Below are 25,611 nucleotides of genomic sequence, written 5' to 3'. Positions count from 1 at the left end.
GTTCTTCCAAAGCTGCGTTTTCCGGTTACGAGGTCGCCTTTCTAGCACCTTGAGTCCAACTACCAGCGTCTATCCGTTTTATTACCTACCTGCTGTTATTTTACCCCCAGAATCCGTATTTGACTCCCAGAGGTCTTTTTACCTGAAGCTAACGGCTATACATAGAGAATAGATCGTTGCTCTATAAATTATAAATATACCTATGTATAAAAGGAGACTAACTGATACTCTAGTTAATAATAAATACTATAGTTTTAGTTAATAATAAAACAACGGAACCAGTCTTGTAAATGACATGTAATTTTAAATACTGTAGGTAAACAAGAGATCCGATATTTTAACTCCTTTATATTAAATACAAATTCTCTGACATGTTCTAGGGGCTTTCGATTAGATCAGACACTAGTTAGGTCCTGCGCAAACGAGCCACACGCCATAGCTACACGGGACGTGGCCAGCAACTTTCTGCGAACAACACTTTTACTGTATTTTATAAGTAGCTGCAGTACACGTGTGAAGTTGTGAAAGCGATGGTAATATCCCTTCATCGCACCTAAAGCAATTTATACACGGGCCCATCTTGCTTTACAACGCTTTCAAAGAATAGGACTGAATTTCCGCCATATTGTAAGGTCTTAGCTGGAAACTTATTATTTTAATTCAATCAAATAATATAAGTAATTAATCCATACTACTTAATATTCAACTTTTTCAATGACATTTGTCATTGATTTTCTTATAATTTGATAGCATTGTACACATTTCGTCAAGATCACGCATTATGTAGGTACGAACTGAAAATTACTATGAATAGACGCGAGTTATGAGTATGTCGGTAATGCACCTACAGTTATTAATAAATAATCACCGAAATACGAAGAGTAAGAGACGTAAGATGCTAGACGAATACCAGTCTAGTCGGTTTTACAATCACACTTGTGACTGTGGCGACGGGCCCGTTTGCGCCGAACCTTATATTTCCGACAATATTCAAACTATTGCATTCAATAAAGACTTTTAAATATAAAGGCTACATTACACAGGCTAAAGAAAGAATCGCGTCTCAGTAGACGCGATTCTTTCTTTAGCCGCGACAGTCTTGTCGCGATGGAATGTAGCCTCAGCATAAGAATTATGTTTTACATACTTTACTATATTAATAAATGAATAAATGCTATTGTCATAATATAATATTGCAAATATAAAGACTAGCTAAATAGTTATAGGCTAAAAATCATAAACATCGTAGTCACAAAAAAAAGCTCTAAATAGCAAAAGGAACATAATTACTCCATTTATGGCTACATTGATAAACATCTAAGTAAAAACTAGCTAAAATCAGAAATATTTTGTTCTATGTAATATAATATGCAACTAAATCTAAACGTTAAAGTACCAGTTCAAAAAATATTCACAATATATAGGTAGTTAATAGTTTTTATGAAAAATAAATGCAACCAACATAATGTGAATCACAATAAAATAAAGTATTTCAAAGAGTTGTTCTGAGTTGTTCATTACTAAGCAAAAATAATTCTTCAATTTCATTGGCGACAGATTTTATCCATGAGATTCCATCATAACTAGTCCTTTCCCCAGCTATTTAGAACAGTAGTAAAGGACGTTACGGCGTAATTTGGCCGCCATGATGATTTTTTGTGACGTCATCTAACCTACGTCATTACTTATTAGGGTTGTCAAGGGGCATCTATCTATAGCTAATAATTTATGCCACATGATTTGTTTTTGTTGGTCAGTTTACACGTTTGAACTCTATATTCTATTAATTCTATGTGCTATTTCATACCTAGCTACTAGGTACTAAGTCTTTCGCCAAGGAAATTCAAGATTTTTTGATTAGGTACATTTTGAATGTATAGAGCTAATATTAGAATTATTAATAATAGCAAAATTTTAATAACAATTTCATGGTCCGAGGTAAAAACGTTTACTCTGTTCCGAATTATAGTGAGTTGATACAATGACATAACAATATCGTTGAGGTCCATTGCAGTATTTAGAGTGGGGCTATATCAACCAATGCGGCTGATTCTGTTGATCTCTAAACTAAACTAGTTAACAGGTCTAAATCTAGTGCTGTCCTTTTCCGCAGAAAGCATTATGACAGGGATACCAATACATTTAGACTTTTAATTTAAATTTAATTTAGAGAACAGTTGTATTAGATGGCATTGTGCCATCGTTATTTTACTTAAAAATCGACAGGTATAAACATTATTAAAAACATGCAATGCTTTAGGTCCCCTAAGCTCGGGGGGCCTTTTTTAGGGCTGCTTAACATTAGGAGCCTCATTTTACAAAATTTTACTTCCATTATTTATTATTACGTCATTGTTCGTTATAATCAACAGTTATATTATAATTCGTTGATTTAAATAGATAACATTTATATTCCTAACTACTTCCTCAAAAGATGTAATTACAATAGAATACCGATAGATATAAAAAATTGAATTACAATGAAAAAATGTTAAAAAATATATTTCACATTATTATATAATAATTATAAAAGCCTGAGCCAAAACTACATTCAACGCTTTTGAAAGATACAACAATTAATTAAAATAAGTTAATAGATTAGGTAAGGTACCTACCTATGTATTTAAGTACCAATCGGAACTAAATACCTAGGTATTTATAACGCGTAAAATTTAACTCCTCACACGCCATTTTAATTTTTGTGTCAAACATGTCACAAGTAACCATTTTAGTCCTTATTTTAAAGGTTTTGACATGACAGTTAACCCAGAGTTAAAATGGGACGTGAGGAGTCATTTTTTACGGACTATAATTTCGGTTATCCGTTACTTACTAAATTTAAAAAAACAGACGATAATTTTTGTATCACTGTAACGCATAAATACAACTGCACCAAAGTATAAACTTTTCATTTTTTTAATTTAAACCCAGTGTTATTGAAAATATTAAAAAAAAAAATTAAATTCAAGCATTAAGTACTATACTACTAATTGAAAAATACGTAGGTACATACCTAAATTAAATGTAATTTTGGCTCAAAATAAAAAGGGTTTTGAATTGCACATTAAAAAAAACCTCTGTATTATTTGATTCTTTGTAAACTATCTCTATAATCTATATAACAACATTCAATAATACTATCATAATAAAGTTAAAGGCTCTTACAGACGAGTGCGAAATATCCGGTCGATGTGTCTACCGTTACAGGTGCGAGCACTATTAAATTTTAGAGTGTTTACATCCTCTTCTTACTAATATAATTTATAAAGGACAGACACAACTTGACAGTCTTAAATTTAATTAAGAGCTGTCAAACCTCCTGACTTTAGCTGCCAGTCGCGAACCTATTGTTTGGAGCGTGCTCTAAAAGTTAGAGTCTTTAAATGTAAAATTCATGTTCTGTTCTCTTTTAGCAATATTAAAAAGAAAAAGATGCAGATATTCTAAATTTAGTTTAGAGAAAGACAACAGAATCAGCGCCAGTACCTACTACCACTTTTATAAGTATTTTTCTTTTTTCGCATCGGCAAAATTATTTTGCGCAGAAAAGCGCAACCTAACGCCGACTAAAACCGAATGTAAATTAATGAAATACAGACCATATTGCTTGACGTTAAGATTTTAACAGACTCGTGCTATCTCGCTCAGAATTCGCACGTGCAAAACATGGCGCGTACAACAACCAATAGCAGACGGACGCATGCTATGATTGGCTGAGATATTTTCGCGGCATTCAAAAATAAGATTTCTACGCAGGGACATCGCCGTAACTAATAAAAGTGGTAGGTTCTGTACCTACCGATTGAAATGACTCGTGGGTGCGGGTTCCGACCGAAATTTCGCACTTGTTTGATAAAGCTTTAGCCCCAGGGCCACGGCTTTTGCCAAAAGCGTTGAGCGACGCAATGACGCTTACTCGATAGTTCATGATCTGCACCCGTACCCTTAATGCAAGATTTGATTTTCGAAATCGAATCCTTAATACAGTCGGCCGAAAGTAAAGTAATATAAATGACATTTCGGCTTTGAAGAGCGTTGTCTCTATCACTCGTACCCATATGACGTTTTGTCGGTCTCCACAACCGAGACAGGTCTCTACAAATCTGCTATCTCCTTCTAAAAGTCGATGTACTTTCGGCCGCGTACTGTACAATAGTCAACGTCCTCTAGCAAAAACTTAGTGAAATGCAAGCTACTGTGATCGCGAAACAAATAGATCAATCTGAAAACGAGGCGTATGACTGCGCAGAGTAAAAAAAAATCTCAGCCGGGCTTGGGTGATCAGCTGAACCTGCGCATACTACCTACCATGATGTAACTTCAGATTGCTCTACTTGTTTTACGATCACTGTATCTCTTTGTCATGATCGGTTCAACTGTGATAAAGGTAACAGACAAACAAACATTCAACTGGTATTAAAATAGATGGATTTTTGTCATCGCGTCTTTGTCGCATCGTCAAAAGCAGTGGCCCTCGAGTAAGCCACAACACATACTTGCAGAGTGGAGTCAAGGCGCACTTTTATTTTGACAACTTTAACAAATGAAACACGGAAGATAAGGCACGCCGTGCACTACGCCGAGCGATTTTAAAAACTAATCTGAGTTTTTTAGATAATTATTTAAGATTAATAATTTATTCTCATTCGGTCTGTAGCGAAAACGCCATCTTGAAAAACCTCGTACAAATAACTAAATTATAATCGAAATTGATTATAGGTACCTTCGGTATTTAGATCGTGGATGTAGAATTAGATGTTGCGATAGCATTCGCGCTCTAATTAGATTATTTTGCTATTCTTTTTTTTTTAGATAAAATCTTTACGCGTCGTGATCTGTGCCCCCGCGCAAATTTTATTTGAGAGGACATCTCAAATTGTTCGTTAAAAATATTTCGATAATACCCGCCTGATTTTCAGAGTGATGCTTACACATTTCCCCAGCTTTAAAAATAAAATAAAAATGAACATTTGCGTTGCGGGCCTTTCAGGAATTTGTCGGTAACGTATGTCATATATAAAGCTGACTTGTTATCAAGAAGCTGCCTCGGCTCCACTCTTCACAGGTATGCGTCGGACGTAAGAATAGTGGAGATAAATAAAGTGATACGATTAGTGAGAGAAAGGGAACGAAGCGTCATTTGGCAGTGTCGGGCGGGTGGGGCAACATCGAATAGAATGATTCCATAACAACTATAATGAACACTTGGTTTCACGTAAAAATACCGCTGGGCGATCCCAACTGTGGGTAAATGCCGCTGCTGGCAAGCCAAAGAGGGGTTCGTTAGCATAGACCAGCGCCAAATTAACTGTACTCCGGTCTTCGCCTGGACAGAGGTATACTTAGGAAGTTGAACTTATAAAAGGGCATAGCATACAAGGGACCGAAGTGATATTTTGTTCCTCTAGGGCGTTATTTTGAAATCAGAGCGAAACGAAGAGAATCCTGAGCGTAGCGAGGAATTGAACATATTTTTCTATGAGAAAAAACAAAACGCATACTAAAGCACTAACGCGGACCAATCAAAAGAGAGCTCAAACTCCCATAAGAATTTCTCGTTTTTCGCATAGGTATGATGAAAACACCTCTTCTTGATAAGTGTCAGTGACAGTCCTCTATGCAGGGCTTGCTTGGAGGTGGATGAAACAGCGACACGTGTGCTGCTGGAGTGCACGTGCGTGGCAGCGGTGTAGATGGCCAGCCGACTTTTTACGTGAAATAAACTGTATGAAGAGATCATTAATTTTTTATACAATTCAAGCGAAAAACTCTTATAATACGCAAATATGGTTACGGATAAATGCTGAAGTGACGATTTATTTGTTCTAGGCTGTTTGCATACAACTCCCGTTAGCAAAGGGCGGTTACGCACTCATCCGATTCGAGACCGTGAAAATACGTTCCGAAGTAGTCATAGAAGCTGAGTTTGTAGTATTACGTATTAATTATCACCACTTTATCATATCATCTTACAAATAAAAATTTATGACAATCAGGAAGCGTAAAGTTTTACCAATTCTGAATAAATAATTGAGCCTCAATAGCTCAACAGGTAAAGGAGTGGACTGAAAACCGAAAGGTCGACGGTTCAAACCCCGCCCGTTGCACTATTGTCGTACCTACTCCTAGCACAAGCTTTACGCTTAGTTGGAGAGGAAAGGGGAATATTAGTCATTTAACATGGCTAATATTCTTTAAAAAAAAAATTGAGTTTGAGTTTGAGAACTATTTGTATGGTAGCTTATGACTATATGCCGTAGATATTTTTTATAGCCGTATTTTCACGGATTCGGATCGGATGAGTGCGTGATCTTTCTAAGTCATTAATTGTGAGCTAAAATGTCACAATCACCTCTGATTGGTTGATGCTCGCTCGGTATTGGCTACAATGCATTGTTGCAACAAGAATACCATAAATCATGAATTGCGATTGAGACGATGATTGATGCAGGACATAGTGATTGCGATCGTCACAATGTACTTGTCGATCTAGAGTGCTAGGATAGTGTTTGTTTCAGCATTTATCCCTAACATTGTAACCAATAGGCACATTTTCAAAAAGGGTAAACAATTTTATTCAAAATCTTTTCAATAAGTATAATGAGCTATAGTGTTGCTTAATGCATATTCGAATGTCTTAATTTTTTTTAAATCAGTACCTCAGTACCCTTATTATAAATACGAAAGTGTGTTTGTTTGTTGGTTGGTCCTTCAATCACGTCGCAACGGTGCAACGGATTGACGTGATTTTTTGCATGGGTATAGATAAAGAACAGGAGAGTGACATAGGCTACTTTATATCCCGGAAAATTAAAGAGTTCCCACGGGATTTTCAAAAACCTAATTCCACGCGGACGAAGTCGCGGGCGTCAGCTAGTCTCCTTATAAAATTGGCAACAATGAAAAATATAGCAATGTACAAAATTACATTTAAGTGGTTATAGTCTCAGAGCCGATGATCTAAAATGGACGAGAGATTTTAAACGCATCTTTTAAATTGCCAGATATGCTTGCGCTAGGCTTTTTATTTTATTTTATGACAAGTTAGCCTTTGACTTCGATCTCATCTAGTGGTAAGTGATGATGCAGTAAGATGGAAGCGGGTTAACTTGGAAGGGGGATGGCAGTTTTTATTAAACCTTATCGGCTTCTACACGGCACCGTACCGGAACACTAAATCACTGATCGGCGTTGCCGGTAGAGTTGTATCTAGCCATGGCCATAGCTTCCCACTAGCCAAAAAAAAGACCATGCTTAGGGTCTACAACCCTAAATTTTTAGCACAAAATAACTCAGTTATTATAAATTACCTCCTCCATTTTATTAGTTGAGCTCTTAGCCTACAATTATAAGTGAGTACTGTAGTAGTGGCGCGTGTTTGGCCTCCGTCAGTAAACACTAAAGAATACACAACCATTATGTCTTCAACATTCACGCACGAAAAAATATATATAATATGTATGTATATATTATATTTGCAGTTCAACTTGAAACATACATTATATCTGGAGAACTAGTGGCAAGTTTTAGTGAGGTGCTTGATACAATTTATAAGACGATTTCGCAGTGGTGAAAGTATTAATTCCCAACTTGCACCTGTCGGGAATCGAACCCGTCACCTTTCCTTTATTACATTACACCAATCACCATTGTGCCATGGAGATCGTCAAAAATAAATTTTGTTATAACTTCATCTTTCTTAATTCATACCTACCTACCTATAGATTACATCTTATCAAAATCCTAACATTCATTTTAAAATTTTTGTGTAGCTGTTTGTTTGCCCAAGATATTTTTTAAACGATTATGAGGGAACTTTTTCAGGAAAACAGATAGGTAACTAGAATGTTACTTTTCAGGCCAGGAAAATAAAGGGTTAATTAACCATTTATGACTAAGCAAAGCTAATTCATCACTCAGATTTATCAAGCACTCATTCAAAATTTTCCACTAACTCTTGTCCTATTATAATTTTAAAGATTCAGGCTGAGATCTATAGAACATACTTTGACTCTGCTCTGACTTATAGAGTTAAAATGAGACAGAGACATAACTTTGTCTCATTTTAACTGTCTTAAGTTTGAGCAAAGTGGAACTATGCTCTAAATATCTATGATGCACCATGCTCTATGACTATTCTTCAATCGGAATATTTTCGCACATCAAAATGTTATATTGTTCATCCTACATCATATCATGCAAACGAAACTATCATTTTTACGGAAACTAACTAATTTTGTATAACTATAGTTTACATTTACTAGGGCATACTAAAACCAACATATAAATGCTCTCATATTACGTACATTTTGAGAAATCACTCGCCATATTGCTTTGCTCTATGTGACAACTGCATCATCACTTACCACCAGGTGAGATTGCAGTCAAGGGCTAACTTACAGGTATCTGAATAATAATAAAAAACTGTCATATCAAAAGTATGCCTCTAATCCTTTTATTTAAGTGTAAACTGTACTTTCCGCAGCACAAAGAGCCATAGCAAAGAAAAAAAAAGAAGAAGACCTGTTTTTTTGACATGACAGTTGACACATAAAGCAAATATGGCGAGTTCTGAAAATTTATGCATTATACCACTAAAACTTTAATTGCAGTATAAGCTGACGTTAACCACGTACCGTGCGTCATGTTCTTTTGTCCTTGTCTAGTTAATATATTTTGAGATTTAGTTTCAGTATGTCCAAATGAACACTATATTTTTCATCTAATCTGTTATTCGTATTAACTTGACTAGTCACCATAATATGCACCTTGAGTGTAAATTTTTAAGCAAACAAACTTTATCTGAGCTAGTGTAATTTGTCAAATATTTAATCACACTTGATTCAGTTTCTGTGTCGAAATCTGTAAAAATTTAAAATTTTCACAGATTTCGACACAGAAACTGTCAAACATGAACATGTATGAATAGAAATTGAGGACAGTTTCACCACTGTTCAGTTCATTTGCTTAAATAGACACACAAGTCAAGTCACACTAAAGTCTTTATCCGTCCTACATTCATTTACTTCTATACATGTATAAATACTTTACTCTCATGAACAACATACTATATTATAAGCAAGAATACATACCGACCATACAAAAGTGTGTAAAAAGCTATGAGATTATGAGCTATACGAACTGAGAGCACTTGTATTATTATCACATATCTTGTTATCAGTCGAATGCAGAACTAACTTCTGCATTGGGTCTAGAATAATTTTAGAATTGTCCTCGTCACTGGGATCCGGTTCCTTTAACCGTCCCGTTGCATTATCTGGGGACTCGGTGACAGCTGTCTTATTGTCGAACACGGGAAAGAAGTCAAATTGTGATTTCCCATTAGTTACTGGTTTCGTTTTCGATTTCTGTTTCTTAACGTCACTGTCATTTTGTTTTACATTTATGTTCTTACTCCAATATTCTTCGTCTTTGTTGGATAGATTTTGGTTGGAAAACTCTTCCAAATTTTGTGTTTTTCCCTGTTGCCAATCTTTTCCATACGAGCTGGATGGTTTGGTGTTGTCGTTAGTAGCATATTTTTGTTGTATATCGTTGATTTGGTTGTGGTTTTCTCTCGTTGACACGATCTGACCGTACACGGGGGTACAGTACGTAGTGTCCTGGTCTATGTTGCCACAACGGTTATCTCTACTTGAGTTGTTCTGGTTAAGTTGGCAGTTGTTCATCCCAGAGTCGAACTCTGACTTTTGTCCGGCGTTTTTGAGTATTTGCTTGGAGGATTTGAGTGGGAACTTCCTTTTCTCGCAGTTCTGTGTCCTGTTTGGGGAGGTGTTGTCATATTGCTTGTTTTTGCCGTTTGTTTGGTCTTCTTCACTTCCTTCCTCGCAACCGATTCCATCGATGTCGTAAACCTGGAATTCAGAATGAATCTTCAATTAAATACAATGCGAAGCTGCGCAATTACTGAATAATTTTATTGATACTTAGATTTGTAACCGTTTCTCTATGTATAATCTGATGCATCTGACAATATCATGCCACAAATAGAACATTACTATCTTTCTGTATTGCTTTACAGTTTACACAATACATAGAGAAGCGTTACGCAGGCATAGTCAGGGCGCAACGCTTGACATGCCTGCTTACTGCGTTCTCACAGTTGCCACGCAAACCGACACCTGACGCGGCAGAAATCATGGGATCATCATCACTAGCTATAGAAGCCTCCGCCACAAAATGGTGGAGTAATTAGGATAATTTTATATAATATGTTTATTTATTTATTTACCTTATACATAACATCCTGGTTGAGCCCTTTCTCCCTCTCCCTCTTGGTCTGCACGGCGAGCCACACATCCTTCAGCTCCCCAGCTAAGTCTCTGTCTTTCAGGATGATGGGAGTCCGCGTTAACGCTAGGCCAGGATTCATGGCCTCCACAAAGTCACACAGCAAGCTGACCAGGGCCTCACGATCCTGGAATACACATACATATTATTATAAAACATTGCCATGCATAGTTCATTCAAATGCATTGAGTATTGTTTTTTTTTATTTATTTACTAGCTGATCCTCGCGACTCAATTCATGTGAAATTAGATTTTTAAAAATCTTGTGGAAACTCTTTGATTTTTCGAGATAGCCTATGTCACTCTCCAAGTTTTTAACTATACCCATGCAAAAGAACATGTCAATCCGTTGTACCGTTGCAACGTGATTTAAGGACAAACCAACAAACAAACACATTTTCGCATTTATATTAATGGTACTGATTTCATTCATTTGTTTTCCATGCATAGTTTATTTAAATGCATTGAGTATTTGTACAGTTGTTTTATTTATTTCATTGGACAAGCAACAGGTTACAATTTTAATAAACTTCACAAAATTTCTGATTTGAACCGCTAAGATTTGGAGCACCCTTCCAGCATCAGTTTTCCCCTAAAATTGTAATATGGGCACCTTCAAGTCAAGAGTGAATAGGCATCTTATAGGCAAGCCCACTCCATCTTAGGCTGCATCATCACTTGCCATCAGGTCTGATTGCAGCTAAGTGCTAGTCTATAAATAAATAAATAAACATTATTACAGTGTGACAAGGCTATCTTGGCGCGTGGCGAAAATGAGAACTAACGTTGCCGTCAAGTGTCCCCTTTGTTCTTGGTTGAATATTCAATTTGTCATTGGTTGAATGTTAAGTCTTTGTTCTCCAACAGCGCCCCCCTGTCAATGTCATTGAAGTGCCAAGAGGAACTTGTCGCACTGTATTGGTGTACTGTAAACCCACAAATTGTTTAGGATTTTTGCTCACTGTTGGGTTTGAAGCATTCTTGCCATTAGCCTTCAGTATGTCCGGGTTGACCATCACTGCAAACACCAATAACGGTGGGCGATGACTGTTGGGACCACATGCTTGATGTACCTAGAAAAGGTTGTACTCCATACAAATACTTGTATAATTAAAAAAAAACGGCCAAGTGTGAGTCAGGCTCGCGCACTGAGGGTTCTACTTCCATACTACAGTCATATTTTTTCGACATTTTGCTTGTTAATTCAAAAACTATGATGCATAAAAATAACAAAAATCTGTTTCAGAATGCACAGGTGAAGCCCTTTCATATGATACCCCACTTGATATAGTTATCTTACTTTGAAAATTGAAAATACTAATTTTTAGTTCATGACCACAATTTAATTTTTAAATAGTTTTTTCAGATTTTTCCCCTAATGTCTGCTATAAGACCTACCTACCTGCCAAATTTCATGATTCTAGGTCAACAGGAAGTACCCTATAGGTTTTTTGACAGACCGACAGACTGACATACAGACAACAAAGTGATCCTATAAGGGTTCCGTTTTTTTTTGAGGTACAGAATCCTAAAAACTGAATATTACTACTTAGCTATGGTCTTTATGTCCTTTACCTATAAGGTATCTTAAGCTAGCACTGGTCTATTGAGTTCTAATTAATTCAACTATAATAGGATGAAAGAAGCCATTAGCAAATATAAAAACAATTGTAACAAATCTGATACTTAGATGTGATTTGTTTTATCATTGTTACCAAAGAGTCAATGATATCATTATAAACAGTGTTTTAAAAACTTGTTCTACTTTTCTGTTTACTGTTATTTAGTCAAACGAAATGCGTTTTTTTAGCAATACAATTAAAGGTTTAATAATTACCTGCATGCCTCCATACAGAGGAATGGGATCCGAATATTGTTTAGGATTCGCTATTTTCTGCCATCCTAGCACATTTATGTACAGTTTCTCCGTTGTATCCTTTATAGTATCCTGTATACACATATGAGGCTGTGGAGGATTCTTGAATTGACGGAACGCCCTCGAAGCACGCACATATTGTATCGGTACAGTTCTTTCAGGAGAATTTTGGTTATCCATATCAGCACTTAACACTCGAACTTAGCTAAGATCTAAACAATCGCTAAATACCAATAACCACAGACATTTTCTGCACAACAGCCCGTCCCAGCCAAGTTTATTGAACTCAAGCTCGCCGCTTCCGAAACACGGTAATTGTATAAACAGAACGTGTATCACTCAATTTATCTACAAGAAATTGTCTGTTTGGTTTTCCTTAGTATAATTATAGTAAAATAATAATCATTTAGCTAGAAATAAAATAAAAACTCGGTAAAATACGGATAAAATAGAAAGATGTCAAAAAAGGCGAGCTGAATACAGAGTAGGTAAAATCAAACACAGACGAACAAGCTCAAAACATAACGCATTGAAGTTACTTCTATGTACTTACTACTCTGTGCAAGTATTTATCTATATCTTTTGGAATGAACTCTATGATTTTGCTAAAGCAATGCTCAGATTAAGATTAATTAGTGGGATAACCTTAGATTAAGGATTAGTCTCCGCTACGGTCAAAGCGCAGTCCTTAATCTAAGACCATTTTTTTACAATGACGGTGTGTAAGTATTTACTGTTCTTGCAATCCACGAAAGCGAGTGAACTTTACTTGTGGGTACGTCCAAATAATATATAATCACTACGTTTTAGGTACGTCGTTTACATGGGCATTGCGTAACTGTGCGTGCATGTCCGACCAATCAGTCGCTCGCAAACGCTTGCAAACTCACACATTTAGTGTACCTTACTTATACCGATACGACTTAAACACAAGCATGAGCCAGTCGCCCTCGTGAAATGCCAGAACTGTAATAAAATTAAACTAAAACACGGTGAAAATATTATATTTAATTATTAATTATTGTTACATGACGTATGTTAGTACAGTTTTACAATTCCACAATCTAAATTTATTTAGATATAGGTACCTACTTAACTATAGGTATATAAAAAGTTAAACTTATACCTACTATAGTAATAATGATCAATAATGTGATGATGATTTCTCTTTCTAGCCATAAAAACATACAAAACAATTTAGTGAATTAAAATTGTCTCACAAAGTTTATTCTATAAACTTAAGTGCATTTTGTAATCAATATAACTAATTTAGTGATCCAAGTCTAATCGATCGAAGTATACACTTTCATTCAAAGACATATTTTATGACATACATTACTTTTACTCTCTCAAAAGAGTATAGTAACTATAGGCTCCCTTTAAAATCTGAAACAAAAAAATCTATGTTAGTAGGTATATTTTGCAATTGCAGCTTATAACCAGGCAATTTAGCTTTTGCAATTTCTTTTCAATATGTAAATTTTTTTGCAAATAACATATTTTTTTGCAAATAACATATTTGCAAGCATCAAATAGAGGACGCTCACAACCTCGTCCACGTGGATTTGGGACTTTTCAAAATCCCATAAGAATTCATTGATTACTGGGCCAAAAGTAGGTACTTAGCCTGTGTTCGTACGTCAGTGATACAAGCTTTCTCTGTACCAAATTTCATCAAAGTTTATAAAAAAGATGGGCCGTGAAAAGTCTAGAAAGATAGACACACTTACGCATATTAGTATGGATACTAAGTTCATAGTAGGATTATTAAATACCGTGATGAAAGTTGAAAGAGTTAGTTGTGTGAAAGGTCCGGCAGTATAAGTGTGCACTAGGCTCAGTTCGCCTGCCAGAAGCACCACATTTTTGCGTTGTGTCGCACTTACGGAAGCTGACCACCATTCGCTCTCGTAAGGGCCCATTGCCACTTGATTATTCTGAAATTATAATATAGGACTTACAGCTGAAACTACTCATAATAATCAATCTATCAACTGTGTTCTTTAGATAAATTACTTAGCAACGATGGTATTTGTCAATGAATCAGTCAAGTGAAAGTCGGATTCGCAAAGGTTCATACCATCATATAAGGTTATGTACTTTTTAATCTTTTTGATATATATGGCAGCCATTTTGAAATTTCTATTATTAAGTTGTTGTAGCGGCAATAAAAATACATATTCTGTGAAAATTTCAACTCTCTATACCTATTACGATTTATGAGATAGAGCCCGCTGACAAACAGACGGACGGACGGATGGACAGCGGAGGCTTACTAATAGGGTCCCGGTTGTAGGAACCCTAAATATAAAATACACATATTGGTAAATAGGTAACAACATTGCATTCCTTATCGACGGAATAAAGATAGATTGATAAATAAATTTCGGCTGTTGTCATAACGAATGACAGAGTTATCAGTATCACGGTAGATGTAATTGCAGTAGTCAATAATCGCTACTAATTGGCTGAATTTATGGTATTCCTGCTGCAATTGTGCATTTTATACAATAATTCTTATAGTTTCAAAAGTGTCCAAGGGGGAATCGTGATTTGTGATCCCCCCACTCATACCATTGCCATCTCGACCTGTCATGAACTAGGTATACCTACCTAACCGTATAACTAACGTTGACTTAGGGCGCTTTAAAACCAGTTGACTTCATTTACTCGTTAGCTTCTATGGTCGTTAGTAATGATGAGTATGACTTATGTCAAAACTGATAATAATAATAAAAATGTAATATTAAAATCTTACTTTTTCTTGAGCATCGTTACTGTGCCAGCAAAACATGAATAACTGAGCTACTCCAAAAATTAAATATTGCGTCATTAAAAGTTTTTGCGAGGTACTAGTAGATGTCTGCAAAAAATAATCACTTGTTTAGTATTTTTCTGTTATATAAAATAGAATCAGCAGGTATTCGCTATTAGTTTAAGCTACGTCTAAATACCTGTCATATTAGTAGACTTTATTGGTAGTAAATTCATTAAACAACACTACTTACAGTTAGCTGAAATGCACTTGTACAAAGCATGAATGTACACATCAATACGTATAAAAACATTACCGGCGATAAAAGAGAATTCAACAACTTGGAGTACCTGAAACAAAAACAAAAAATAAACACAAAAGTAATCGAATTCTTAAATTATTGTTTTGCTGTTGAGCTCAAGTGGTTGAATTTGGGTGCCTTCTCCGGTCAAACGGTCACGAGATAGTTCGGGAAAGATATCGATAAAATGGTGCATATTATCCTAAATAATAGTACCCATATATTAAATTTTAATTATTACAATGATTTTAAATTGTCGATATTTCAATCCAGTTGCATGGATCATGCTCACTACGGGACCAGGTGAGGCAGGTATACTTATTTCGCCCCAGTTGTAACTGGGGCGAAATAAGTATACAATAAGTATATACCTACCTACCTACTTATCAAGTTCAAAGAGAACTACATTAGTAATTAGAGGTAGAAACTGCTTTAGAGAGATTTGGGTAGAATTAAGCAAAAGTAGGCAGAAAGAAGATTCTAATTAAGTGAAGTAGGCAAAATTAGTAAAACTGAGTTACTGCCCAAAGATATACTTTTTTATGGATGAGGTGGATTTTTAATGTTTTTACGTTTTGAAATTGATAGAAACACGAATATTTAACGTAAATACTGCTGCTTCATTCAAATTCAAAAATAATTATTGAGAGTTCTTTGTTCTAGATAAGGACGAACTACCTTATCATTTAAATTAATCTTACATTTGCTAGGAAATCTGCTTTGAAATCATGTGACAATCATCCATCTACATAATGTTAATATTAAGTATGAATGTGATAGTCTCTGTCCGTCTACTAGCTTTTCGCGGACCAACTGTTCAACCAATTTTGATGACATTTGGTAAAAAGATAGTTTGCATCCTGGGGACCGATAAGGTCTACTTTTTATCACGGAAAATCAAATAGTTCCCACGGGATTTTCAAAAACCTGTAATCTGCATGGACGAAATGGCGAAAAATATATTACGTTATGGTGTGTATAGGTATCCCTCTCCGAGATGCAAGCTGTATCTGTACCTGGTTAAGAGGATATACCGTGAAAAAACAACGGATACAGGCAGATAGACACACTTTCGCATTTTTAATCTTACTGTAAGTATGAATAGGAATTCTATAGAGTTAAGTTAATTTAATTTTAATTTAATTTAAACATATTTATTGCTGAATACTATGACAAAGAATAAAAAAATACAGGATAGTTTAAAAGCAAAGGACGATCTTATCACAATTAAGTCATTTAATTGCAAAACTAAGATAATTTTTCTTAGTGTTTATACTAAGTACTAATTAATCAGCTGGCCTAAAACTGAGCGAGCATTCGATTCGAAATGTATTTCTCATTGATAAAGTTTACACTACTTTGTTATACACTAAATCTTAATTTACCTACAGTTGTGCTACAGAAAAACTTTAAACAACAAATATTGAATTGATTATTTTGGTTTACGATAAATTAATTGGATTATTTCGCACCTTATGTGAATAATAAAGGACTTGGATTTGACTCGTTCCAGCAATAAGCGAGAATGCAGTTAATAGGCTATCTTATTATGTAGTAAAGAATCATTTAAAACAATTTCCAAAAATTAGTCAAATAGCCTATTAAGTACCTACTATATTCATGGCATAAGTTATTTATGTACCTACATAATAATAGTATAATAGCTTTTCATTGTTAGAATTTTCGAAAAGGCCAACTACTGAGTTTCTGGCAATACTTGTCGGTAAGAAGTAGGTAGGTACACTCTGTAGTCTGTACCTCCGAACTTAGAAGATTCACTTAACCATTCGAAAACACTTGTATAAGTATCCTTAAATAAAAACTTTTTATTTAAGCAAAAGTTAGTGTTTCATTTAAGGTTTTCAGTCTAATCTTTATTTTTTAACTGAAAACTTTTAATTAACTCAACGCCATTTTGTATTGATAACTATAAGTAAGTTAGTAAGTTTTTACCAAATACCTAGTATAAAATGTTTATAATAAAAATTTACTTAAAGCGTACATATTCGATAATATTAATATTCTTTAAAGCTATCACTGTAACAATGAAATTAATAGAAAATCCTTACTTCATAAGCAGAGTGTGTATGCTGTGTAACTCCCGAATTGTTTCAGCAGCGTCCTCGTCACTGACACCTAATGCGACACCGCTGAACATTTGCTTACATCGCTCCCGCAACAACTCCAGTTTTCCTCCAAGAAACACCATGAAAACGATTACACTTGAATCATAGGCTGCTATAATTGAACTACCATAAATTGAAACAGAAAATTGCAATGAAACTTGAATCCACGAGCCTGGGAAAGAGTATTGGTCAAAAGGTACCCAAGAACTGAAGATTTGTGGGAATTTTTCATTTCCATTGCTTATTGCTTGGCGGTAAGATGACGACGACAAATATTTTATTAAAGGAGTTGTTACAACTGAAACAAATGTCATGAAAACCAGCACCCAGTAGAAATACGTTATCCGACGGCAATATTTGGTATATGAGTCAAGAATTTTTTGCCTGGCATTATTTTTATGTGTTCTTTCATATTTATCAGCTTCTGTAACGTATTCCATCAAATCTTTCCAGTTTGCTTGCCAAAAAATAAATGTGTTAGCTTTGACAGTGCATATAATGCTAAGCATCGAATTCTTAAGGTTTGATAAAAGGGGATCTAGGTTCCATCCTATTACAAATAACTCCATGTACTGAGTGATAACAAATAGGCATCCCAGCGCATGTATTACTATGCGAACTATTTTCCATTTTAAATTTACTGGCAAAATTAATCCCGTTTTTCTAAGGATCCAGTAATTTGGCCCAAGAAGCGGCCTTTTGGGATCTTCTAGCTTTGTTAGAAATTCTTTAAACATTTTGGGCGTTAGGTTTGATGTAAAGCAAAAATCGAATAATACTAAAGAAGAAATAAGTTCTTATTTATACGCACCCCATTAACACTAACAGTAGGTAAAGGGAAAATATTGAAGAAAATATAAAACACTTTTCAATCTTTTCGTTGGGTTGACAATATACGCCGTCCTCTGTATACATTTTTAATAGGAAAGAAACCATTTTACATCTATGACAATCCTGGTATTTAAGGAAAGAAATTATACAGTTTCACTAACACTATAAATTGTAATTCACAGTACAAAGTTATACTTTTTAAAAATTAAATTGATATTTTAAGATATTATGTGCACCTTATACATCTACAAACAGATAATTATTTAATGTAAGTACATGAACATAAGATTGATTTCATTTTTGAAAATAGTAAATACGGTATTATGTATAACATACGTACCTTTCGGCAAAATAAATGAAAAATGATTTGTCATAAAAATATGGGGGTATGTAATATTTTTTCGATCAACAACTTATAGATGGTACTTAGTTAGTTAATTTTTTTATGTTCAGATCTTAATTTTGATCACAATATGTATTTGACTACGTAATAACAATAATTTACCTACGTAAATAATTACGTTGTAAGTTATCAAAACATACAGCTACCTAAAACAAACAACTATAAAAGTTGAAATGAAATCTCTTTTTTTAAAACTTCGTTTGTTGTCGATGAACCACCTCTTACAACACTAGTAAAAATTTCTACGTGAAGAATATTAAAACTGTCTACATCAAACCCTTAATTTAAACGTCTCTATTAGAGCCGCTAACTGTGGGCGGAGTCGTCACACCATGTGGTTTCCCTCGCCTAAAAAAATAATGAAGTCGTCAATATAATATGCGTGAGGTTCGCTATGCAATAATTACCTTTTGAATAACGGATGAGGCAATAACATAAGGGTGATATTACATTCTGTAAAATATTAAATTTCAGTTTCCATTCTAGTAAGTATTAGTTTCATTATTATTATGTACCTACCTACCTAAAATATACACATAATTTGATATGAAAATGTACATTGTGTTCGTTTGTTATTTAAATGTATCCGAACGTCATTCATCTGATTGAGTTGAAACTTTGTAAGTACCTACAGTTATTGTTGGTACTTACGTGAAGATTTCTGGCATAGCACTCAGTAGGTACCGACAACATAATATAGGTACACTGGCAGGTGTGAGAGATTTCAATACTGGTACCTAGTAGGTTAAAGATAAAATGTCTAAGTTTAGATATAAGTAGGTGCCTACCATAATTTATAGTAACTATTTAACAAGAAAATTATCATCAAGAATCTTGTAATTACGTGTCCAAATGGCATAGTTAATCAGTCAATGATCTCTATGTAATGTTAGCACTTACATGATATAAATTACAAAATTAGATTTCTAACGAATGGAAGGATAAAATTTCAAAGTAGTATGCGTACGGCATTAATCGAAGTTTTATCTACAGTTTTATTTTGTCTATGGTTTCAATCAGATTTTCGGATTTTCGGATGCATTTAGGGTAATTTGTCTGTGTTACAAAATGACGCTTTTCGTTTATTTTAGATTTGACAATCAAATCAAATCAAATCAATGTTTCCACTTTCGGAGATTTCACTCGATTTCAGGGCAAAACGACTAATATTAGCTTAGAGCGATTCGACAGGGATTTAGAAAAATTTCGCGTAAATTGTAACTTCAGGCGGTAACCCTATTTTTTGTATGCACGTAATGTGATCAAAAGGGACAAACTCAATTATTATACTTAAAAGAAAGGTAGAAAAGGGCAGATTGAATAAGCTCATTCTGCATCGCAGAGTAGTACATTAGTTTTTAAGAATAATATTGTAACTAATACGTAAGCTATTAATTATTCATTACATTTTGTATTAGATTGAAAGTTAAAAAGAAAATTATAAACAAACATTTTTTTGTCACATGTCTAAAGATTTTGAAAACTTTATATGATTTTTCTTTAAAATAAAAAAAATTGTGCCCTATATCAGTGTACCTACTTTTAAAATTCACGGTAATAATTATTAAAGGTGAATTCCTACAGAAACTAGGCTAAAAGCAAAATCGCAAGTGGAAACACTGAATCAAACATCAACGAAATTTCAAATTCAATTTTCATCTGTGCAATTTTCAAATAGGTTTATAAACAATGGTGATAAACAAGATTTGCAAATGGTTTTGCATATAATTTGCAATTATTTTTCAGTTACATTAATTTAATGAATGGAATATTGACTTATTTGGACTAAATCTTACTGCTAGGGTTTAATAATGGTCAACTGTGCTGTTCAAAGTTGTAGAAATACTTCAGCCAAGTTGAAAAAAGATAAACACGGCATTACTTTTCACAGGTAGGTATCTAGGTTTCGTAATTTATAAGTAGCTGTAGATAACTTGTAAAAAGAAAACATAGGTAGAACTCTCATATGGTGGCGGATAACCCTGATTACTAGTGAGACTTGGCCGTGGTTATTTCCAGACTAAAAATTAATAAAGGTTATATTTTCACCCTCTTCTAGATCCTATTCCCCCTATTCCATTGCATGTTACTATTCAATTAATCAATCGATCAGACTGTTTGCGTCCAAGCTGGACATAGCCCTTCCCACAAGGGCCACCTATATTATGTACCCATATTATGTCTGTTTAAAAAGGATGTTTATTTTGGTCCAGGTTTCCCCGTGACCCTGACAGACGTCGCCAGTGGGAGGTTTCGGTAAACCGTGAAAAGAAGTGGACTTCTACCACGTCTAGTGTAGTCTGCTCAGAACATTTTGATGCACAGGACTTCTACTTGACGGAGAGTGGTCTGCGCCGACTTTGCATTAATGCTGTGCCTAGTATAAATATTTCTGTAAGTTGCTGTTTTTTTGTTTATTTTTTAACCTAAACTGAATTTTGAATTAGAAACCAACCATGTTTTTTGCTTGATTAGGTTTCTGTAGTAATTACTACTAATGCTGTTAACTTAACTGTTAATGATGAGATATCTGTCAACTAGTGTCAACATGTAAACTATATCAATGAAAGTGTCAATTTTGATTCCCGGGAATGCTTGTAATGCTGGGTACTTAGAATCGACTTAAAAATAATTGTCATTTCATATGGTGGCACATATCTTCCAGCATACTTAGATATACATATGTATGTATATCTAAGTATGCTGTGTATATTATTTTCATTTCAGTGTCATCAGCACTTCATTTCACTAAAACTCTCTCTGGAAAGCATTATTTAATTGAAATAGTTATATATTAACTAGCTTGTGCCCACTACTTAGTCCATGTGGACTACAGAAGTTTCAAACCCTTATTTAACTCCCTAAGAGCGGTTACGCACTGCACCTGAGTCCAAGAAAATACATTCTTTTTTGTTTTGTATGGGAGATTATTACGTATGTCGTAAATAATCGCTGGTATTCTCACGCGTAACGGATAGAAGTCGGATGACGGAAGTGTAGTGTGTAATCGCTCTTAGGGGTTGAATTTTCAAAAATCCTTTCCTAACGGATGTCTACGTCATTCCACGCGTTACGGAGGCCCAGCCCAATCTGTTCAGTAGTTTGAGCTGTGCGTTTATAGATCAGTCAGTGGTGGGGAGCGGATGGATGAGGAAGGCGGAGGACCATGTTTGGTGGCGCGCTCTTGGAAAGGCCTATGTCCAGCAGTGGACGCATACAGGCTGATGGATTGGATTGGATTGATTGTTTTATAGATCAGTCGATCAGTAAATCAGACAGTCACCTTTTCCTTTTATATTTATTTAGGTTTCCTTTTGTTTAAGATCTGCCAAACACCAGCACCAACCATATCTAACCAACCAATAGTAGACATAAAGCCAACGGACACAGAGGAAGTCATACAGTTGAAGTTAAAAGTTCGTAGGCTAGAAGTGATAGCGGAGAATAGAAAGAGAAGGCTATATCTCCTGTGGCAAGGAAGAAAGAGACTGCGGAAAAAGTTGGACAGTATGAAGACTATAATTAAACATTTGATTAGGCATAGACAGGTGAGTAGTAGTTAAAGGTATAGTTGTTCAATTTCAATTTCAATTTCAATTTTATTTATTGCATTTCCATAACTCATTACATCATATTAAGCATGTATAAGGTATTATGGATACCCAGTTTGGGTGTCGCAATTTGGTCCTTAGACCTTGGTAGGGAGACCGATATTATTATTTATTTTTATGTTCGTCGTTTAGGAAATCATTTACGGCATAGTAGCCCTTTTCTAATAAAAAGTTTTTTAATATTTTGTTGAATTTATTTTCATTGTTTATGTTACGAATTTTGTCTGGTAAATTATTATATATCTTTATAGACATTACGTAGGGACTCGAGGTATGCAGTACTAATTTTGATTGCGGAAGGTATAATTTATTTGCATGTCTTTCGGGAAATCGACGGGATTTGATTTCTTTTTTTGTGTATAAGTGTATATTTCTTTTTACAAATTTGCATATTTCGAGGATATATATGGAAGGTAGGGTAAGAATTTTTAATTTTTTGAAATGAGGTGAACATGAGTCTGTAATTTTTATGTTGTTAGTACAGTACGCAGTAGAAAATAATGTACTTCGACCTTTAGAAAGAGATTGCTGTTTTGTAGAGCACTGTCTCTGTCGTTAAGACCGGGAAAACGTCTCATAGGTATGAGTGACAGAGACAACGCTCTACAAAGCCGAATCGTCATTCTAAAGGCGGATGTACATTATTTTCTACCGTACAACGTCTTTCATACTTTAAAATGGTCTGAAATGCCTATTGTTTTGGAAAAAATTTTTGGAAACTGCTTTTCATTGAACAGATTTTTCTTTAGTCATTATAATCCATATCTAATTCTATTCGTTTCTTCAATTAGATACACCTATTGAATATTTTCATTTAGAAAGATTTAAGTAGCATAATATATTGTATACAAAATGCTTCCTATTTTAAAATAAAACACCTTTGTTTCAAGTGCTGATTTAAATAATAATAATGAATTATTAATAGGTAGATATATGAATTATTAATAAGCTGTGATAGCTTAGTGGTTAGGACGTCCGTCTTCTAATCGGAGGTCGGGGGTTCGATCCCGGGCACGCACCTCTAACTTTTCGGAGTTATGTGCGTTTTAATTAATTAAACATCACTTGGAAAACATTGTGAGGAAACCTGCATGCCCGAGAGTTCTCCATAATGTTCTCAAAGGTGTGTGAAGTTTACCAATCTGCACATGGCCAGCGTGGTAGATTATGGCCAGACCCCTTCTCAAGCCGAGAGGAGACCCGTGCTCTGTAGTGAGCCGGCAATGGGATGATCATGATGAATAGGTAGATACATTGTAGTCGAAACAAAAAATCTGAAAATAGCCATTAGATCAATAACACTCATTAATATGTATAAGTACTTATACCAGTCAAACTAAATAACGTCACGCTGTATGGAAAGCGAATAATGACGTCACAATGCGTACCGTCAAATATTTTAAATTTTTTTGACATAAAAATAGAGTAATATCAGCTGGAAAGTATTTTTGACTAGCTGATGCTCGCGACTTCGTCCGCGTGGAATTAGGTTTTTGAAAATTTTAATTTTCCGAGATAATGCCTAGCCTATAATGTCACTCTCCAGGTCTTTATCTATATCCATGCAAAAAATGACATCAATCCGTTGCACTGTTGCGACGTGATTGAAGGACAAACCAACAAACCAATAAACCAACAAACAAACACACTCTCGCATTTATAATAAGGGTACTGATGTTAAATATTTGTCGTTTATGCATTGTGACGTCATTGATCGCTTTCCGTAGAGCGTGACGTTAATAATTAATTATGTAAATATTAAATAAATAAAAATCATGATTTTTTTAAAATTATTGTCTTTAATAATGAATTCTAGCCCCATAAATGACTACTATAAAAAATCACATATTTTTTTATTACTACAGTTCAAGACCCTATTGAGGAATTCCGTAGAGTGCCCACTGAAGATACGTCCATCAATCTAAATGGAGTGGACGTCTTCCGAAATCGTTTCGTGAATGTGAAAAACGTATGCCAATTGAATGGACCTCGTCCAGCTTTGGATTTCCATCATGGAATCCATCCATCATGGGTTTCCCCGGATTTGTCCTCGTTTAGAGGGCGTCCGGGGAGCGTCCGGGCACGGCTTCATTTGTAGTCCGGGTTTAAAAAATTAAAGTCTTGGGCCGCCCGCCCACGACACACGCACTGTGACCGCATGCCCGCCGCCCGCCCGTTAGTTTTGGTCCCTTGTGACACAATCTACTATTTTTTATTACACTATGTTTAAAAAAAAAACTGTTGACATATCCGGGTTCTGGGCTCTAAAATCCGGGGTTGTAAAGCGTCATGTCCTGGTTGCCAAATTTTAGAGATGGCAACCGTATTTCCAAGTGATAAATGGAAGCAACCGGCCGAGCTTTCAGTTGTTCACAAGAGGGTGCAACGTATTGTTACATATTGTAACTTTTATGGTTTGAAACGAGCAACTGCCGAGTTTCTTGCCGGCTCTTCGTAGAGCCTGCATTCTGAACCGGCGCGGTGGTAGAGTCACAGACGTAACTTAAAATACACTAGTTTGTCCTACTTACATAAATATGGTTTTTAGGGTTCCGTATCTCAAAAGGAAAAAGGGACACTTTTAGGATTACTTTGTTGACTGTCAAGAAAACTTATAGGGTACAGGGTACTTCCCGTTGACCTAGAATCATGAATTTTGACAGGTATAGGGATAGTACGCGACAGATCGAGATAGCAGTCGGGGAGGGAACGCCCCGCACACCCGCACAGCCTCCGCGCCAATCCAGTGCGGGCGAACGCGGATGACGTGCGGGGCGTTACCCCGCCTCATACCCTGATTGCCATCTCAACCTGTCGCGGACTATAGGTCTAATAACACAGCTTAAAGGAAAAAATCCGAAACCCGTGTGGTTACATCACAAAAAAAATTAAAGTATGTTCATTGTTCATGAACAAATACTTAATTTCAACTTTAAAAGTAAGATTACTATACCAAGTGGGGTAGCATATGAAAGGGCTTTACCTGTCGATTCTAAAACAGATTTTTTTTATTTTTACGCATTTTAATTTATCGTGCAAAATCTCGAAAAAAATATGACTGTAGTAGGTACGGAACCCTCAGTGGGCGAGTCAGAATCTCACTTCGCCAGTTTTTTAGTGATGAATTTACTAGAAAAACCGCTGCGTCTGACTCCTAGCTTCCTAATAGGTATTTTATCGAAGACGAAACGGTGCATTATCAGAAGCTTAATTGCCGACCGCAGGTTATGATAGCTTATCTTGTCATTACAAACTAAGCGGTTCTGTTATTAAGCATCTGCAGACGTGCCAATTTACCGACTGCTGACATGAGCCAACCATCAGATCCAACAACGGTAGACAGTACAATCCCTGATTTTAGCCAGGTGAATAATATTTTATATTAGCTAATGCCCGC

At 35.3% G+C, this 25,611-nt stretch overlaps 2 protein-coding genes across 4 annotated transcripts; one reads left to right on the top strand and one right to left on the bottom strand.

Annotated features, from left to right (window-relative positions):
• Nucleotides 1-282: 282 nt before the first annotated feature.
• Nucleotides 283-18,208, bottom strand: LOC117982340 (uncharacterized). The gene is made up of 9 exons (XM_069498831.1): nucleotides 17,313-18,208; nucleotides 15,196-15,292; nucleotides 14,946-15,050; nucleotides 13,963-14,124; nucleotides 13,533-13,573; nucleotides 12,149-12,374; nucleotides 11,274-11,384; nucleotides 10,253-10,438; nucleotides 283-9,875 (listed from the first exon to the last, which is right to left on the bottom strand). Exons 1-9 carry the CDS (start codon nucleotides 18,104-18,106, stop codon nucleotides 9,126-9,128), a joined length of 2,472 nt encoding a protein of 823 aa, XP_069354932.1. The 5' UTR covers nucleotides 18,107-18,208; the 3' UTR covers nucleotides 283-9,125.
• A 2,067-nt stretch (nucleotides 18,209-20,275) lies between these two features.
• On the top strand, nucleotides 20,276-24,371 carry LOC117982339 (THAP domain-containing protein 1-like). Of its 3 annotated transcripts, none has more exons than XM_069498546.1 (4): nucleotides 20,276-20,494; nucleotides 20,817-20,997; nucleotides 21,927-22,168; nucleotides 22,672-24,371. In XM_069498546.1, the coding sequence occupies exons 1-3, from the start codon at nucleotides 20,415-20,417 to the stop codon at nucleotides 22,164-22,166; spliced, it is 501 nt and encodes a 166-aa protein (XP_069354647.1). In that variant the 5' UTR covers nucleotides 20,276-20,414; the 3' UTR covers nucleotides 22,167-22,168; nucleotides 22,672-24,371. The 3 variants fall into 3 exon arrangements, with proteins under 3 accessions (XP_069354647.1, XP_069354648.1, XP_034824585.1); XM_069498547.1 differs by having other exon boundaries at nucleotides 21,927-22,179; nucleotides 22,692-24,371; XM_034968694.2 differs by having other exon boundaries at nucleotides 21,927-24,371.
• The last annotated feature ends 1,240 nt before the right edge of the window (nucleotides 24,372-25,611 follow it).

Source organism: Maniola hyperantus, chromosome 5 (assembly GCF_902806685.2).
Source record: "Maniola hyperantus chromosome 5, iAphHyp1.2, whole genome shotgun sequence".
Lineage (NCBI taxonomy): Eukaryota > Metazoa > Arthropoda > Insecta > Lepidoptera > Nymphalidae > Maniola > Maniola hyperantus.
Note: the sequence above shows the minus strand (reverse complement) of the source record. Positions and strands in the feature narration are given on the sequence as shown.

Bases quoted from the DNA above. Each gene is read 5' to 3' on its own strand.
- LOC117982340 (XM_069498831.1), bottom strand. From the start codon at position 18,106: ATGTTTAAAGAATTTCTAACAAAGCTAGAAGATCCCAAAAGGCCGCTT. The intron at 14,125-14,945 runs GTAAGATTTTAA...TTATAATTTCAG, and splicing joins GTAACGATGCTCAAGAAAAA to AATAATCAAGTGGCAATGGG. The intron at 9,876-10,252 runs GTAAATAAATAA...TCTGAATTCCAG, and splicing joins ACCAGGATGTTATGTATAAG to GTTTACGACATCGATGGAAT.
- LOC117982339 (XM_069498546.1), top strand. From the start codon at position 20,415: ATGGTCAACTGTGCTGTTCAAAGTTGTAGAAATACTTCAGCCAAGTTG. The intron at 20,495-20,816 runs GTAGGTATCTAG...ATTTTGGTCCAG, and splicing joins CACGGCATTACTTTTCACAG to GTTTCCCCGTGACCCTGACA. The intron at 20,998-21,926 runs GTAAGTTGCTGT...CTTTTGTTTAAG, and splicing joins TGCCTAGTATAAATATTTCT to ATCTGCCAAACACCAGCACC.